This window comes from Pseudochaenichthys georgianus, chromosome 11, assembly GCF_902827115.2.
Source record: "Pseudochaenichthys georgianus chromosome 11, fPseGeo1.2, whole genome shotgun sequence".
Taxonomy (NCBI): domain Eukaryota; kingdom Metazoa; phylum Chordata; class Actinopteri; order Perciformes; family Channichthyidae; genus Pseudochaenichthys; species Pseudochaenichthys georgianus.
The window spans coordinates 9,451,589-9,469,762 of NC_047513.1; the positions used below are offsets into that span (position 1 = coordinate 9,451,589).

Genomic DNA, 18,174 nt, shown 5'->3' on the forward strand with positions numbered 1-18,174 from the left:
TACTGACAAACCAGGAGGTCATACAATTTTAAAACATTTAAAACATTACTGTTCTTTGAAATGATAGAAATTCCACAAGAGCAAATACGCAGCTAAGCTGTCAAAAAATGACGTTTTCAAGCCTGCGAATTTCCGTTTTATTGAGTTTCAATTCCTTTTATCCAGGTTGGTTTTATACATTTTATTAGTTGCAGGAAACCACACTGGGAGCTACGCAGTTACAAGTGTTACAAGTGCAGCTGGGGCTCAAGTGCACATTCACTGTGGTTGGATGCATTTGGCCTATGAAAGGAGTAAGGGCTCTTTGTTTACTTTAGTTTATCATCTTCCCTGCATTCATTATTAATGCTATCTGTTGCTGGGATGTCATGTTTCCTATTTTTCCTTTAAATACATGATCTGTTCCCTCTTATCTGAATTAGCTGGAAGACACAAACAAGAGGAGTCATTTGGAAATGAGATAGAAGAGGCTTCAGTGTAAAAAACTCTTAATCTTGTTTTTTTCTTTTTTCACTTTCTACATTTGTAAGCCTCCATGTGTTTGTGAACAAGAGACAAGAGAAGTCAAACACAAGAAGAAAGGTGATGACATCAGGCTGCAGGAGGTGGGGGGAGGAAGGAAAGACAATTGCTCAATTTTGTATTTTTTGATTCTTCTATTTCAATTTATCTATGATTTATCACCTCAACAAAGAAATTTGAAACTTTTTTTGCAGATCAGGGGGGTTAGTGGAGGGGAAGGGAGGGGGGGGGGGGGTTGTCCAGCGTGGGCGTTGAATAGCGACGATGGCTGATGACTCAGGTGATGTGTCATGCTGCTATGCTATAAAAGGGAACTTTTACATTTAGTCCACACATACACAAACACACACAAGTACAGTTCACACACTGGACTCAGAAGGAGGTTTGTTTACTACCGCAAGAGAAGAAAAGATGAAATGTAAGTTTGTTTATGATTTTAAGAATGAGTGTATAGAGTTGTGTGTGTGTGTGTGTGTGTGGTGTGTGTGTGTGTGTGTGTGTGTGTGTGTGTGTGTGTGTGTGTGTGTGTGTGTGTGTGTGTGTGTGTGTGTGTGTGTGTGTGTGTGTGTGTGTGTGTGTGTGTGTGTGTGTGTGTGGAGGAGGGGGGCTCTGCTGCACATGGTCTTCACTCTTACTATGAGCCTGAGTGAAACAATCAATTAGTGAAGGCATACATAGGTGAGTGTGAAAAATATGTAAGCTGTGTTCTAATGTGATTGCATTTTATTTCACCTTCACAAAATGTTTGGTGCCAGGTAGGGCTGTGATTGGCTGGTCTTATGTGTGGGTGTGTGGTGGGACTTTCCCTTGAGTAGTTTGAACTTGTCAACAATAAGATTTTTTGCAATAATTTTCTTTATTGTTGCAATATTTTCATATACAAATGTACGTTAATATAGAAAAATAACTTAAGTGTTTACTTTTACACAATTTGTGTCAGATTAGCAGTTCATGGAGCTTAAACATCTTGCCAATCAGAGCTTTCAAGAATCTCTTACGTAGTGATAACTGAATAACTTGCCCACTCCTGACACCACCAGGATGAATGTAAACAGAGTTCTATGAATGAAAGTGAAGCTTGTGGTCACAATGAGCAATGAAGGTCTCCAGCCACAGTCCCTGGTGTTATGATGATTCTTACATTGCATAACACTCTTATCCAGTCAAACACAACTAGTCGATTACTAACCAATTAGTAAAACCTGTTGACTCACCAGTAAACACAGTGTGTGTATGTCTGAAGGAAGTGAAATTCATGAGTCAGCTAGACATACGGTGATGTCATCATTGCACATCATCAGGGCACTTATTGTAATGTAGTTTGCACACTCACTGTATGAGGATCAATGCTTTAAGTTTAAGATATGGAGTCACTGACAGTTTGCCCCAGTGGCTGACTGTGGTACTGCAACTCAAGACGTCTCCAGTTCATGGTTGACGTCACGCTATCTGTGTCAGGCTTGATGATGTAAGAGGGAACAAGACGCTGCAACATGAGAAACTGCACATAGCAGTGGCATAGTTTGGAAATGAATAGCCCATTCAAAAGATTTTGAATATATGTTAGACTTATTATTATTAATGACAATTTCCTGAAAAAAGGACAGATGTCTTTAAGGGAATTTTCTTCTCTCTAGAATAAAATCAATCACGTTTAATAATTAGGCTATTGCTAATATAAAACATTGTATAGATTCATACAAAAGTAAAGCTTTGCTATGTTATCAGATTCTGTATCCGCAGAGACCCTGCTGCCCTGGATTTTGGATTGTAATCTTTTTCCTTTGCCATAATGGTGATTTTTCTATCGAAGATAAAAGAAAAAAAGAACAAAGTTCAGTTCTTTCAAACTTCATAGCCAGAAGCAACATCACTTTGGTTAATGGGTGCAGCAGTAACATGCTTACACTTGAAATGATTGTATTCAGTTGTTATAGTCAGGGGCGGACTGGGGGGAAAAAGTGACCCGGGATTAATTGACGGACAGGCCCACATAATGCGCGGCATGTATCGGACCGCCGGCAACGAAAGTATGTTACTTAACAAAAAACCCTATGCATTTAATGTTATTTTGGACCATTATTCATATAGTAATCACATTACCTGAGCCCTTGAGTTGCCTAGAGCAAAATAGTTGCAGCATATATTTAGTGATTTTAATGTTAACAGATCATTGTTGCAATAGCATTTGGACCCAATTTGCCTGACTTGACACATGGAATAAAACATGGGCATAGGATTAGGAATCATCCTCAATGTGGGTGAGACAATTTAACAGGGGGTGTGGGCAGGTGGCGGACCTCACCTCCTCTAGGGGGGTCTGGGGCATGCTCCCCCGGGAAGATTTTTTTTTTTAAATGTTGAAGTTAAAAGCATCAATCTGGTGCACTTTGAGAGCAAAATTAGGGACTAAATCTATGGATACATCTCTCAACACCCATATGAAACAGAACTGTAAACAGATTTACTTTTTCTTTCAACATTTATTTGAACAGCAAGTGGAGGCAAAAGTGACTGCACCCAACACAATAAACCTGCTAGCTAACTAGCCTAAACTCAGTAACAGAATGTGGGCAACACGTTCTTCTCCACAGCCGCGCAACCTCTGAGTCAGACGTCACTTCCCCCTTTTCTATCCTACGGGTACAGCCACTCCCCCTGAACCCCGTTTCCCTGCCAATGCAGGAAAACTCCCGGTATTCCCAATAGCCAGTCCGCCCGTGGTTATAGTTAACATTATGTTAGGCACACCGGCGCAAATAAGGACCAAACATACAAATTGTGTGGTTCTCTCTTTGTTGTTTTAAAGTTGATCAGTTCAGCTTCAAATGTATCTCAACTGCTTTGAAATTATTCATATTTTTCATCTGAACACACGTAAAAATGTGGCTCACCACAATGATGTTTTATTTAAATGTCAATCCTTACTTTTGTGGTTTGCCAGTTCTCTGAAAGTCCTTTAATTAAAGAGGTTTTTTTCTGTCATTATCAGAGGAAGTTAAGTGCGCATGTGTGTGGTGCTTCCTGCCAGATGCTGTCACTTCCCAAAAGAAGTTCATCAGAAGTTCTGGCTCAGATGAGGAAATGAGACAGACACGAAATACGTCAGAAACTGAAGAAGTGTTACGTCACATGGGTGTGTTGATGTTACGTGTGTGTGAGTGAGCGTGTGCTGACGAAATGGTCTGATAGCTACATTTAAGAGAGCCAATTTACTTCTTAAGCAGTTCTGCTCTGACCTGCAATGCTGTCACAGCTTTTTATACTGCCAAATACATGAATGTACTGCCCGGGGATGTTTTTCTAGTATGACACAGAATTATTGCTGATGTCTTCTTCAGTAGTTTTCCAATAGCGTGATGGAGCTATTCCACATTTTTAGTTTGTGCTGACTTACAATGACTTGTTATTGGTTGTAGAAAGATACAACCAAGATGCTGAGGGTGCACTTTCATTGGCCAATTTGAAAGGATTCAGCTTTTTGTGATTATTTGGGGATCTAATGGGATGATATGTTTTCAGTGTGGCTCCACTTTTGAACCATCCTATCGGTGCAGTTTTTACTGTTATCAGGTAATAACAGGGGTATCGTTTAAGGACTTTCTTCCAGATGTTTCCTCGCATCCGCTCCCCTTTTAAGATATCGGCCTGCCTTCTGTCCAATACAATAGAACGAGATGGCACTTGTGGTGCTTGTGTCGAATGTGATTGTTTTGTGAACTTTAAAAAACCAGCAAGGCAGCATTATATTAAGATTTCAACGATTAAAAAACAAGCTTACTCTAGTGAAAATGTACAGCGATTGTCAGGCTGACCACAGGTCTGCTGTTGAAAACGGCCTTACTGATTACATTAGTTATTAAAAAATGTAATAAAGTGTATTTCATGTTGATTTTGTATACACATCTGCTAGACAAGGACAGCTCTCTGAGAATTAAGACAATCAATAAATAGTTAAAATGCATTTTTAAATAAAAAAATATATATATATATGCTACATAAAAACCCCCTATTTTCATATTACGAGGAGAGAAAATGGAAATATGGAAAGTGTATACACTTCTTTTACAGATCTTCCAAAGTTGACTTTATCTTTTGTACCAGAAACAATGTCTTTGGTACAAAAGTGTACTGGATTCTCCTCAAATTGACCTTTGACCTTAAAGTTACTGCAGTGAGTGTCTGAATGGCAGTAAAAGTGTTTAAAGTGCGCAGTTTGAGACACTCATTACAAAGTGGATGTTTTCCCTCTAAAGAGTGCAGCCTGAGGCGTCAGCCGGGTGACTCCACCACACAGATCAGACCTCTGCGCCCGCTCCCCTCTCCTTTTCTAACAGGAGGCCCAGAGCAGGCAGGGGGTGTGGGGGGAGAGAAACCCACAACATACCTCTCATTCCTTCACCCTGATGTAACACCAACAGACAGCTCATTCCTTTGTTGCTCCGGCTAATGGGTTTTCTGAAGTTGCACAAACCCGTGGATAGATTTACATGAGCTGTCTTGACTGATGTGTTATTTCTTTGATCTCCACTGACAATAAAGCCTCAGAGACCAAGATAAACAAACCACGGGGGATTCATGGGAATTATTCGTTCAAAGATAAGAAAGAGTTCTGGTTGAAAAAGCAGAGAGATGACAGCTGGATGATACTTTCTTTGTAAAAAACACAAGGAGGAAATATTCAAACACAGAGGCCCATTCATTCATGAGAGATACATTGACAGCAAATAGTCTGCACACCTGTGGGTCAAATTGGGTGTAATGTGTCATAAACTCGTGCAGAATCATCAGTAAAGTTCCCCGTAGCTTTGCACAGCGTGTGCGCGTCATTCAGCTCTTTGTTTGGGTTTTATGGCCTGCAACTTCTGCTCCATTCACTTTTTATAGCAACAGAAGGAATGTTTTTTCAGTGAAAAAGCTTGAAAAAGAATGGGTGGAGACCAAAAGCAGAAGTAAAGGTTGAGTGAATTTGCGACTTAGAGTAATCACGATGTAAGAAACACAGCAATAAAGTATACCCATCCAACTATCTTGGACCCTTTTAGCAGAATTAATGTGAAAGAATGTGTAGAAAAACATTTAGAAAAACAAACTAATTCTGCCATTTTTGCTGAGATGATTTTTCTCAGGACCACATGACACTGTTTCTCGGAAATACAAATGATCAGTCTGCAGTCATCTCGGTTTCCAACCCCCGCACTAACACACTCGGCCACTACATTTGCAAGCAGTACATCATTATCTGACCTATAAACCTCTATTCACATCCGCAGAGCTTTAAATCTGAACTGCTGCATCAGGGTTTTTAAATGTTTGGACAACCCAATGCAATGTATTTCTGATGATCAAATGGAATGCCAGTGTTTCTGACTTCTGGAACCATCTTGTGTTGACATGTGCATGGTTTTTCTTGATTGAGGTTAGCAATACAAATATGTTTCCATGCAGCTTTGTGGTTGTGGGATGCTCCAGTCTAAACTGCAGCCAGTCGCCCCCCATTGTGTGTGTCGTTTTGAGTGAGTCTGTAAACTGAAAAGCAATTCTGAAATACATGGCAGTGTGACAAAATAACATTTACAGAGAAGAAACACTACAATTATAGGAAACACAAAAACAGGAGCATGTCACAAGCGGTGTTTTTTAAATGTATAATCTTGTCTTTTCAGTAATCGATGACTGCACCCCTTGTCTTCTCCACCTGCTGCTATTGGCTGGGCTGTGTGTCCCTTCATCATCTTATCCCGCCTCTCGCTCTCCTCTGTGTGGCATGTTGAGATCCATGATCCATCAGGTGGAAAGGTTGACGAACTTATCCGGAAAATTCCATAACTTGGTAAGATTTCTCTATACTCCCTGGCCCGGCTAATGAATTGATATTAAATGTATTTTCATCTTAAATATGCTCAGTTTATAGATGTCCAATCAGGGTAGAAAGAAGAAGAAAAAGCTATATATTTGGTCTTATTGATTTCTGTTTGAACCTTTTATAAAGTTCTTTCTGAATTTACTCAAAATCCAAGTTATATCTTAGAATTTTTCATTTTTTTAAAGCCAACGTCTTTTCCCATCATGCTCCAAACAGACAGGTGAAGAACTTGAACACCTAGAGGTTGCGGGAAACAGACTGGCCGGTCTTCCTGACATGGAACACACTGCGGCTCATATCGACTCACTGAAGGTAAAGGACTAGAATCAAGGAAATCATTTATATATAGAAAGGTTGTTTGTTGTAGGTAGGTCTATAATCTATGTAATGTCTTCACAGGTGAATGAGTCGCTCTCCCAGTTGTTCATGTACACTCAGTCCTTCAGGCTGCACGTTAATTGGTTGAAAACAGCCAAAGAAAACGTCAGTCTTTCCTCCCAGTCAGCAAAGGAGACCAACACTCACCTCCTTCATCTGTCCACCTTCCTGAATGCGTCACTTCACCAGGTGAGAGGAGCAGCATTGTTTGGTTCATATACAGGGATTATTTGAATCCCAAAGATTTAAAACTAAATAAAACAGGAGATTCACTAAAAGAAAGAAAGAAACATCTAAAAACTTCTTGTTGTCAAGGGGTGGATTTCCCATTAAGCTATACAAAGTGTATCCCTAAATGGGAATTCATCTTATGTTATTTGACTTCAAAGCCACAGCCATACCCTCTACTAAACTCTGATCATCCTTTGTATCTTTAGATCGGCGAAGAGGTTCCTCCTTCGCAGTCTCCCTCCCTCCCTGAGGTCTCCACGGCCTTCGATGTGCTTCAGTTCTCTGTTGAGATCTCTAAACGGCTACGAATGTTTTGCTTCTGGTCAAAAAGGGTTTTGTTGATTATCCAGAGACTATCCCGATGCCCTCGACATTAAGCCTGAGCACATAAGCAACTGCAAATATCTTCCCACAAAAACACTGTTAACTATTGGGAGTTTTACCAAGTGAAGAATGTTAGACATGGAAATGTCAAGTCAGTTTACACATACGGTCTTAAAAGAAATGTCTGTCCATGCCATGACATTTAGAATTCACTTACCCCTCAACATGATTTGTTTCCCTTTAATGATCTTTGACTTCTTACTCCACCACTTGGTCAACATTGTACCTAGTCCAATATCGGAAAAGCTAGTGACATTCCCGACAGTATTACCTTTGTGTTTTGTGCTACTCGCAAAACGTTTAGCATACTAACATGCTAACATAAGACGAGGAACCTGCTTAGCATCGGCATGTTAGCATTATCCTTACAAGCTAGCTTAAGTTAGAATCAAGCAATGAGTATAATAAGAATTTCCAGGAGTCATATAATCGCAGAGTTAAAACAGTTTTGACGCTAATGTAGCTACATTGTAGAACGTTGAGTTCTACAATTCAGCTGTAAAACAGAATGTATGCTTTTGGCATGTTTTTAAGAAAGTGTGAGTATGTTTCGTTTTACATGTTGCCGGCTAAAATGTGCCCTCCTAATGCACTCTGCAGAGGCACACCTGTTACCCTTTGGGACTGTTTACATGCTAAATGTTGATGGAGAAATATTGTGAAACAATTAATATTTTTATACTATTGTTTTTTTAATCTATTTAGTATTCTATTTATGAGCTTTTTATATTATATGACATGGTAAGATGCAGGCATCTCACTTTTTTCTATGGGTTATCGATGTATTATTTAATAATATTATTAATAAAGTATTGTCAGACTGTAGTTCATTTACAGTATTATTTATACATTTTGTATGTTTTCTTTTTGTAAGTTTAGTCATTAATAAAGTTTGACACTTGAAACAGAAATCTGACTGCTCCATGGGGATTTTCTGTACTTCTTTATTTCTCACACTTTACACTCACTTCACCAATGACTTAATCCAAAACCTAAATAACTGTGAGGTTGAAACAGTCTTATTGGTTGAAATGAACCAAGGCAAGGCAAGGCAAGAATAAAAAAAAGATTTAATTTAATTTGGAAGTTAAAAGGGATTTCCTTTTGTTGCTAAAGTAATCTGTAAATCAAATAAATGAATAGGTAACTCGCCTTTTTCTCAACATTTTGACCATAGCTGGAAAGCACAGGTGTTACTAATCTGACTAACGATGCCTCCTTTCTACTCAGGTGTCTCATTAAGCAATGAGAGAGGGACTGTTAGCCACCATGCAGGAACACAAATTCAGACATCCTTAAATACATTATTTTCGCCTGTGCTTTTTCTGTACTCTAACAGAATGCCTTGTGTGAACAAAGCCACACGAAAACCAATATGTGTGTCCGACTGTCCGTGCCTTACAAACTCTACTCAGTAACCATTACCAAGAAATAAGCCACAATGATGTTTAACATTTAGATGTAATAAATACTTGGGTAGGGAGAGATAATGGTCATAAAGTGAATAAACCAACACTGACCTTTGATACCAGTGTGCATAGAGAAATGTCACTCAGAGGTTTTTTGGTGTCTAACGTGATCTCGTCCCAAAATAAAAAACACGTTGTTTTCTCTGTTTGTGTTGTTATGCATTTGCTTTGCATTTTAGCAACTATACTGTATAAACATGAACTGTACCCACTATAGATGAGAGCAGCACTATGTCAGTGCCTTGCGGATTATATGGCTCCGCCCACTTTCCAGTGAAAACTTGGAATTGGTCCCAAATGGGAAAAATGGTTTAATCACGCCTAAAAGCTGCTGTGTCATATATTGCACTTCAAACAACAAAACATTTCCAAAGCTCAGATGTTCTTTACTTTTCCTTCGAAAAAAAGGGAAAGAAAAGAAGAGTCCAACATAAACAAAGTCTTATCCAACAATACATTAATTATATATTTTTGCAGTGCTTTATACTAAAGGCATCTGGATTTGAAAAACTGGTTTCAAACCCATCACATCTAGTTAACTGTGATCTTGTAAAACCTGTGTTCCCATACAACAAAACTGCATTGTCATTTCTAGCTGCTGTGAAGTTTTGTTTTTGTTGTGTTTCAATTTAAAGCAGTGACCACATGTTTACAACTGTAACCAAAGTCTGGAGAAAAAAATCCCTCCGAATGTAATGGAGAATGCAAAATGGTTGGATGGGAACATAATGACGCTGGAGACGGCTCTCTGCTTTCATGTGATTATAGGGCAATAACAAACCCATACAACTAAGTGTTACTGACACTGTCTGCCTGAGCAGCTGCCTCTGCCTCCAACAAACGAGACATTATTACTCATGCTCCACATCTGCAGCTGGCAATGCAAAACACTCCTCCAATCCAATCCACTTTATTTATATAGCACATATTAAAAACAGAGGGTTTACCGAAGTGCTTCACAGCAAACATAACATTATAATAAAATATAATATTACAATAATAGATCAAAAGGCACACATAAGAATAGATAAAAGGCACATAAAGGCTGGACAGACAATAAAAGCACAAAAATCGATAAACATAGTCAAACTGACTTAAAAGTTTGAAGGGTGGGCGACAATTGGACATGGGGGGGCAGGTCCGTTCCAGAGCCTGGGGGCTACCGCTGAGAAGGCTCGGTCTGGTCTTTTCTTGTTTTTGGGACTACCAGCCGCAGCTGATCAGCCGACCTCAAAGCCGTTGAGGGGGTGTACACCTTTAGGAGGTCGGAGATGTACAGAGGGGCCAGCCCATTGAGCGATTTAAAAACAAACAATACAATCTTAAAATGAACTCATAAACTCATAAGTCACCGAGGTTAAAGACCTCCACACAAGGCCGACCACTGGCGTTCAGCTGTGCCCTGTGTGAGTGACATGGAGTTACACAAAGTGACTTGCATAATGTCAGCATGTTGACATGTGGCAGACAGATGATCTCACAGACAGACGGACTTTCGCTGTAACCAACGCCAGCCTCTCGGGAAGTCAGAGTGATTCTGCAGTTGCACGGCCTGCGGTGACAAGTAGCAGCTGAGAGTTTCATCTGCAAACTACATGGGGTCTGAGTAGAGGAACATTCTTTGACTGTAAATAGAGAGAGAGGGAAAACAAGCTTTGTATGCAGAGAGGGAAAGAGAGTGATATGCAATACAGACATTTGTTGATTGACAGCTAAATAATGTCCGGATGCCCCTCTCTACATATTTTCCCAGGCAAAACATGTTATGTTGTTCTTCGACCTGCTGCCAGAGGACAGTGTTTCCTGCAGCTTGTAGTTAAACCACAGCTGAGCAGATGATATCCTACTAGAAAGAGTGTGAAGACAGACCAGGGTGAATTTACTTTGCTGTTCTGATCAGAGTTCTCCAAATAACAATGCATTTTTCACCAAGATGTTTGTATAATTGCCTACGCCAAAGGAACTAAGCGTAACGTAGGATTTATTTGTTTATTTTATTGTTAAAAAAAAATCACTGAATGTGAGCCATCGAGAGTAAATCTATGTTGTGTTATAGGCATACAACCACTTTGACAACGCTCTCCTCACCTACATGTAAGTAGGTTAGTCATTTTTACCCGAATCATAATGCTTCTCTAAACCTTACTAAGTTTATTTTCGGCCTAAACCAAACAACCAAAACCTCAGCCATAGTGTTGTAACATTAAAAAACATATACATTTTAACAGTGATTCATAGACAAATGATGTCCACCTGCTTATAAAGGCATCAGATAAGAAATTGCAAAAAGGTTCCAGAAACTATCTCCTACGATATATATATATATATATATATATATATATATATATATATTGCACTTTTTTTACATTCAATAACTGGGGTCTACAAGGTTAGGGTTACAATGAGATTACATGCTGTTTAAGGATTTTTATAGAATTAAAATTTACCGAGTTTATTCTTATGTATATGTTATAACATCTTGCATTTTTTATATCAGCACATGACTTGGTTGCATACTTTATAATTCGACAACATACACACACAAACAAACTCCCAGTCAACAGTTACTCCCATCAATAGAGCACACACAGGGTGGGATAGAGAGAGAAGTTAATGTTGAAATGAGGGATGGAAAGTAGAACAACAACACACACACACACACACACACACACACACACACACACACACACACACACACACACACACACACACACACACACACACACACACACACACACACCACACACACACACACACACACCACACACACACACACACACACCACACACACACACACACACACACACACACACACACACACACTGAAACCCATGCAGGGCACTCTCCAGGACCCAGAGGGAGGACAGGAGGGAGGAGTGGAGGTGAGGACAGATCACTTTGGGATAAAGGTTGCAGCTGCAGCCAACAGCAAAGCCATTAGGAAGCTTGCCGGACAGTGTGCAGAGTTCCTCTACGGACAACCAAACTCTGTCTGCCGCACACTGAGACTCACACAGTTCTATACTTAAGGTGGAAAGAAGACCGAACAGATGAGGACCCATGGGAGATTTGACAGGTGCACCTGCTAAATGAAGATTATTTATGCTGTACAGATTTCTAACTGAAGGTCAACGGTGCTGAACTGAACCACGGCTGCAACATGACAGTAAGTAAAAACTGGTGCATGGATTCGCTCACTGCTCCGAAACATACGTAGGTAAGGTCTTCATAGACTTCTATAAATAGAAGAAAATTGTTAATTGCATGTAGCTATACCATGCTGATAGTTTTGAGGATTTATATTCTGAAACATCAGTCTTCTTCTGTATTCGATGAAAAGGGAATGGAATATTATTTGTGGTGCTCACAGCATTGAGCCCCCATGTTAAAGGTAAACTAACATTCTGTAATTGTTTGCAAAGCAGAATAGAAGTCATAAACTGGACAAATAAAAGCAGAGCTATCTTCATGGTGAGACTCCACTAGAAGTACATTGGAGAAAAATACATTTCTGTGAATTTAAATAATAATGTATGATCAGATGTAGGATGTTGTTTATGTGTGGACTATACTTGGATAATATTTGATTATAATTAGATTTATGTGGTATAGATTGTAAATGTATGTACATATTTTTTTAAATAATCATCATCAATGTCTGAAGTCATAGGACTTAATATACTTTTGTTTTATTATATTACAACAATAGATTATATCACAATGATCATTATAGTCCTAAATGTGCATTTGCCCCACAATGTCAATGCAATACAAGTGAAATGTTGTAAAATGTTACAACATTTGCACTGCTTTGCTTTACCTAAAAATTGGAAAATGATGGCAAGTTCAATGTAGTGTGATTTAAATTGAACAAAGAACAAAGTAAACTCATAAAAATATTTATCAAGTATGTTTTGATGTGTTATGAGATGCTAAATCAATGACATTAAATATACTTCATGTATGTCCATATGGACTGTACGCTTTTATCTTTATTAATTTAATATATATTAAAAAAAAATATCAATATTTGGTTCTATACATTTTTGGAATTACATTTACATAATTTACCTAAATGGTGGTTGAAAAACTTGTGGAACATTTATTGTAAAATAATTGTTCAAAATGCACCAGAAGTCAAAGGAAAGCAGCAGGTTGCTATGATGGTCGTATATATTTTTTTTAAATGTGTTCAGTCACTATTACAAAATGTATGTTACCTGCTACTACTGCTACTTGTACTACTACTACTACTACTACTACTACTACTACTACTACTACTACTACTACTACTACTACTACTACTACTACTACTACTACTACTACTACTACTACTCACTAGCGCTCAAGCTGATGATGTTATCATCCATCACACTTAATCCCATGACCATTTCTAGGTAGAGAACATTTGTCTCTTATGCAACGTGGCGTCTGATGGGGAAGTTGTTGAAGACAGGCGTGACCTCTTTTGACACTCGTCCAAACACGATCAGCCTCGAGTCTGTCAGTTATGCTGCTGGCTGGTTTCACTCTCTAACCCTCTAATCCTCTGCAATGTGTGGCTGCATTTTCTATTCCCACCAATGGTGCAAATGATTCCACTTATGGGCTGGAATCTTCTGCTTCATTATTATCCTCAACACATTTTTTGCATACTTTTGTTTTTTTAGGAAAACCCCGCCTATATAACCTGATAGTTATTTTTTTCATTTTGACATGAACATGTTGGACCCAAAATCACAAAAAAAAAAAAAAAAAAAAACGGATTTTAAAAAAAATATAATTTGTACTATGTTTACTCAAACATGCACAGCAAAACATTTTGAAAAGCCTGAAATATATACATGGGATGTCACGATGATAATGTAAATGTTATTGTTATTGAGTCATGCCAGTTTTGGCCTTAGCTGCTACCATCCTTTCATCTACAGCCAAATCCTTCCCTGGGTGATTCTGAGCCTGGCAAGTACTTCTGATGTCATCAATGAGAGGCTTGACCCTGAACAATCGATCATGAAGTGCTGTTCCTTTTTTGCGGTCATTTTCATAAAGAAAGAAAATAAAGATAAATAAATATGTCTTACCTCTCGTTGTCACAAACGAAGGGTCCTCTACTTCATCATCCAATTAGTCACTCTATGACTCCAAGCATGAACTGTCTTCCTCCTCCTCCATGTCAAAAACCAAGCTTATAGCTTGACTAAGTTCAGCGCTCTCTTCAAGAAAGAATGACCAGTTAGCCGAATCGTTTGATGTTGACCTCAAGTGTTCAACACATTTCTTTCAGACAGACCTGAATAGCTCAGTATTAGAGTCCAGACAAAACACTGAGAGGGTCAGAGTTCAGTTTTCCTGTGAGATCACCCCGCACAAAATGCATTCACACGTGTATCACACCATGTATCAGACTTACGCCTAACCATAACACTGTAGTATATGCTGCACTGTTCATAGCAATTTGAAAAAAATATATTGAAAATTGGTTTATCTTTATTAGTGATCTTAGGTAATGGTTTGAAGTATTATTTTTTTGTAACGCATTTTCAGATTAAATACATCTCTAGGTGCTGTTTTCAGTGGTTTTAGAAAGTCATTTTGACATGAAAAAAAAACAATCAATAATTTCCTGCATTTTAAACCCTGTATTTTTCAAGTTTTTACATTTCAAGCTGGAAAACATTTAATCACAAATGTGGCCAAGTACATGCTGCAAGTGTTTGTGTCTGTTAGTGTGAAGGATGCCTCAGCTGGGAATTCACAGTATCTGAGTGCTGGCACATTCAACAGCTCTGAGTGGTCCTTTAATGAGCTGTAATGAGCTGCCCCATGTCTGGATGTGCGGTGACACCAAAGCCTGGACCCAAGTGTGGCAGCTGTGGTGGAAACATCGATGTACCACCAGACAAAACAAAGATCAGTGTGTCTGTGTGTGACAGGATTTCATGAGGCTATTAACGGACATGTTAATACCGGTCGCTCATCTCGGGTTACGTGTTACATTCCAAAGAGCTGCAAGTACTCCACTCTGAAAACAAGCATTTAATGTTGTGGTTCTTCAGGTTAAATGTAGACTTCTGGTTTAACATGATTCATGCACTTGTGAAATTCCAAAAGCCTTTAAAGACGATTGTCAAACGTCAAAGGCCTATTGTCATTGAGGGATTTTGATGTCATACCAGGAAATCAAACAAATTATTTTCTGCTTGTCAATTTTGTTTGTTTAGGAAAATAAGAGTTTGGGTTAAAATTAGTACCTTTTATTTTGAAGTTTTTTGCCACATCCATCCATCGCAACCTCATCCCTATGTGGCCATTGTTGTACTACGTGACTTGACTTCCTATTTTACTTGCCTTTAGAATCCCAGTAGCATCTGAGGTTGATAGCCTCTGGAGGCCACTGCCACATTTTTAAGGGGTGTAGCCAGAATATATTCTGGCAAAAACTTCCTTTTCTGTGAGCCGGTTAATTTTTGAGACTGGGAGTATCTTGGAGACTTCACTTTAGATGGGAGGTGAGCATTATTCAGTCATGTTGCTTGTTAACGTCAGTCAAAAGTCTCTACAACCGGAATAATGTTGTGATTAGTACACCTCATCTGATCAGATGTCAACATATCAGAATGTCTTCCAGACCTTTCGGGTTTCATAGTCTTTCAACTAACCCTAACCCTAACCCTAACCCTAACGCTAACCCTGAGCCCAACTCTGCTGCAAACACACACATTGATGGTTGTCTTTTGTTCTGTGTATCCAGGCTGCCACAAAGCTTCTGGATGAGATGTGTCATCTGTCTGTTCAGTCTTTGACACCAATGGACACATCGGAGCACTTTAAGGTCCTAAAGCTCCTGGGTGAAGGCTCGTATGGCAAAGTCATGCTAGCTGTACACAAGCAGAACGGTAATGGGGAATCCAATGTTCATTTTGTGCCATGAAACAAAAAAACAACAATTTACTTACTTACTATTTACTTTCCCGTGTGTCCTCCAGGTACACCGATGGCTCTGAAGTTCTTCCCTCGAGAGTCCACATCTCTTTTCTCTTTCCTGAGGGAGTACAACCTCTCTCTGTCGTTCTGCACCCACCCGTCCCTGACCAGAGCGCTGGGAATTGCCTACTCCACACCGTCACACTACGTCTTCGCTCAGCAAGCAAGCCTCTTTGGTGATCTGTACGATGTCATCCTGCCCGAGGTATATACTGATTTCAATCGAGCTCTCATGTGTTGTATGAATAGCACAAAACATATTGTATGAATTAGGTTGTTCCTGTTCAGTTTTCTACGATTTGTTGAAATGCTGAATTACGTATCCATCTCCTTCCAACATCCCTAACCCGTTTTCCTCACCAGGTCGGTATGGAGGAGGACTGTTGTCAGCGGGTGGTGTCCCAGCTGTGTGGGCTCTATCCACCTGCACTTTCTTGGCTTTGTACACCGGGATGTCAAACCAGAGAACGTCTTTCTGTGCGACTCGCCTGCCGCTGGGTCAAACTTGGAGACTTTGGCATGGTTGGTATAGAAATTATACATTATTTATACTGCATTAGGAAACTTCAACGTTCCATCATTGACAGGATGGTGTTGCCTGAAGCCAGTGTGTCTAATACAGATGCTAAATGGTGCCTGTTTGTTGATATTAAGAAGCCGAAGCCCACTAACAAGCTTAGGTAAAAGAACGCATGACTCAGTGGCAGGGCGTTCTGAAAGGGGTCTTCTTAAAATCATAAACAAACCATCTTATAGGTTTAAAGGCCCCCAATTATACTGTTTTTCATCAATATATTATAGGTCTCATATATATACAAAACATGTCTCTGAAGTGTTTGGCTCGAAAATACCAGACAGATCATGCATTGTAGCATCCCTATAACCCCCTCTGTTTCAGCACCTGTTTTAAAAGTGCTGATTCTGTCTTTTACTTTAGATGAAAGGAGGAGATTCAGGTGATAAGGTGGGGGGTGTTACCTTGGTTAGTGATTGGCTAGTGGTTACCCAAGCCAAAAAAATCGTTATGACATCATAAAGTGGCCAAGATCTGATCAGCTCATTTTCAAACAGGTTTTTATATAAATGGATCAGGAGAAAAATAATATGTTTTCCTGAAACTTTCAGAATCTCTTTACACAGAGGGGGGCATGTTTATAAAAGACATGGAAAAGCCAGTTGAGTAGCACTTCAAATGTTTTGGCTCTATGAAACCTACTTATATGATTCTGTTTTCTTCAAGTTTGTATTTCTTGGTCGAATGCACTTATTGTAAGTCGCTTTGGATAAAATGCGTCAGCTAAATGCAATGTAATGTAATGGAAAAAAAGTGGATTTGCACAATAGGTGACCTTTAAAGGATTTAATCAATTTAAGGTAGCTTGTAACCTTTTCTTGATTACATTATATTACTGTATTTTGACATATCTCTCTGTGGTCACCAATTTGTTAAAGAAAAGTGTCCAATGAATGAATGTTCTCCACCAGGTGAAGGGCCACAGGCACCAGGGTGCCGGAGGTCTGGTACAGCTCCCCTTACTGCACCCCTGAGGCGGAAATCGCTCGTGGAAATGAGGATAGTTGGGGGAGCATTAGTGATGGGCGTGATGCCGTTAAAAAAGACGAAGAGAAGAAAAAGAATGAAAGGGTCTGGGTTTCTGTCGAGCCCAGCACGGACAGCTGGGCCCTGGGCATCTTGACCTACGCCATGCTCACCGGCAGTCATCCCTGGGCTGAAACAGCCAGCAATTGCGGCTCATACCTGAAGTTTAGGGAATGGTTTTGACAGATCAGAGGGACCCCAATGATTTACTGGACGTGTGGGCAGAGCCACAAAGGGAGAATGCACAGGAGGTCATTGATGTATACGAGGCAGAAACTTGAAAAGGAAGATCGACCTCCAGTTGCGGCCCAGTTTGCATGTTTCACCCCGCTGGCCTGCTCCTTCTTCCAGTCGCTTCTAGACCCAGGCCAGGGGTTTCGCGGTCAACCTGAGATTGCGCTGAATTATCTTGGAGGGGACTGGGTGATGGAGAAGGAAATGGTGAGGCTGGAGGAGGAGAGGAAGAAGATCAGAGGGAAAGGACCAATCAGGAACATGAAATAAATGGTGGGGAAAGAAGAGAGATAAGGAGTCATAATAATGAGAACGCTGGTAAATGATTAAGCAAACGTAGCATAGCAACATATTTTATATTGTGTCATAGGCTATTGTGCAATAAGTTAAAAACAGTGTTTCTCAGTAACAGATTTTTCCTGCTTTCCATTGTTTTTTGTGACTGTAAATTCATTCAATTTCTACTTTTTATAACACAAGAAAACAATAATCATTCTCAACTC

The 18,174-nt window shown here is 39.6% G+C and overlaps 1 protein-coding gene and 1 pseudogene across 1 annotated transcript; both read left to right on the forward strand.

The window, feature by feature from the left end:
* The first annotated feature begins 861 nt into the window (after nucleotides 1-861).
* LOC117455537 (uncharacterized) lies at nucleotides 862-8,185 on the forward strand. The gene is made up of 5 exons (XM_034095073.1): nucleotides 862-940; nucleotides 6,189-6,355; nucleotides 6,605-6,700; nucleotides 6,788-6,955; nucleotides 7,204-8,185. The coding sequence occupies exons 1-5, from the start codon at nucleotides 934-936 to the stop codon at nucleotides 7,372-7,374; spliced, it is 609 nt and encodes a 202-aa protein (XP_033950964.1). The 5' UTR covers nucleotides 862-933; the 3' UTR covers nucleotides 7,375-8,185.
* A 3,523-nt stretch (nucleotides 8,186-11,708) lies between these two features.
* LOC117455485 (serine/threonine-protein kinase SBK2-like) lies at nucleotides 11,709-17,965 on the forward strand (annotated as a pseudogene).
* The last annotated feature ends 209 nt before the right edge of the window (nucleotides 17,966-18,174 follow it).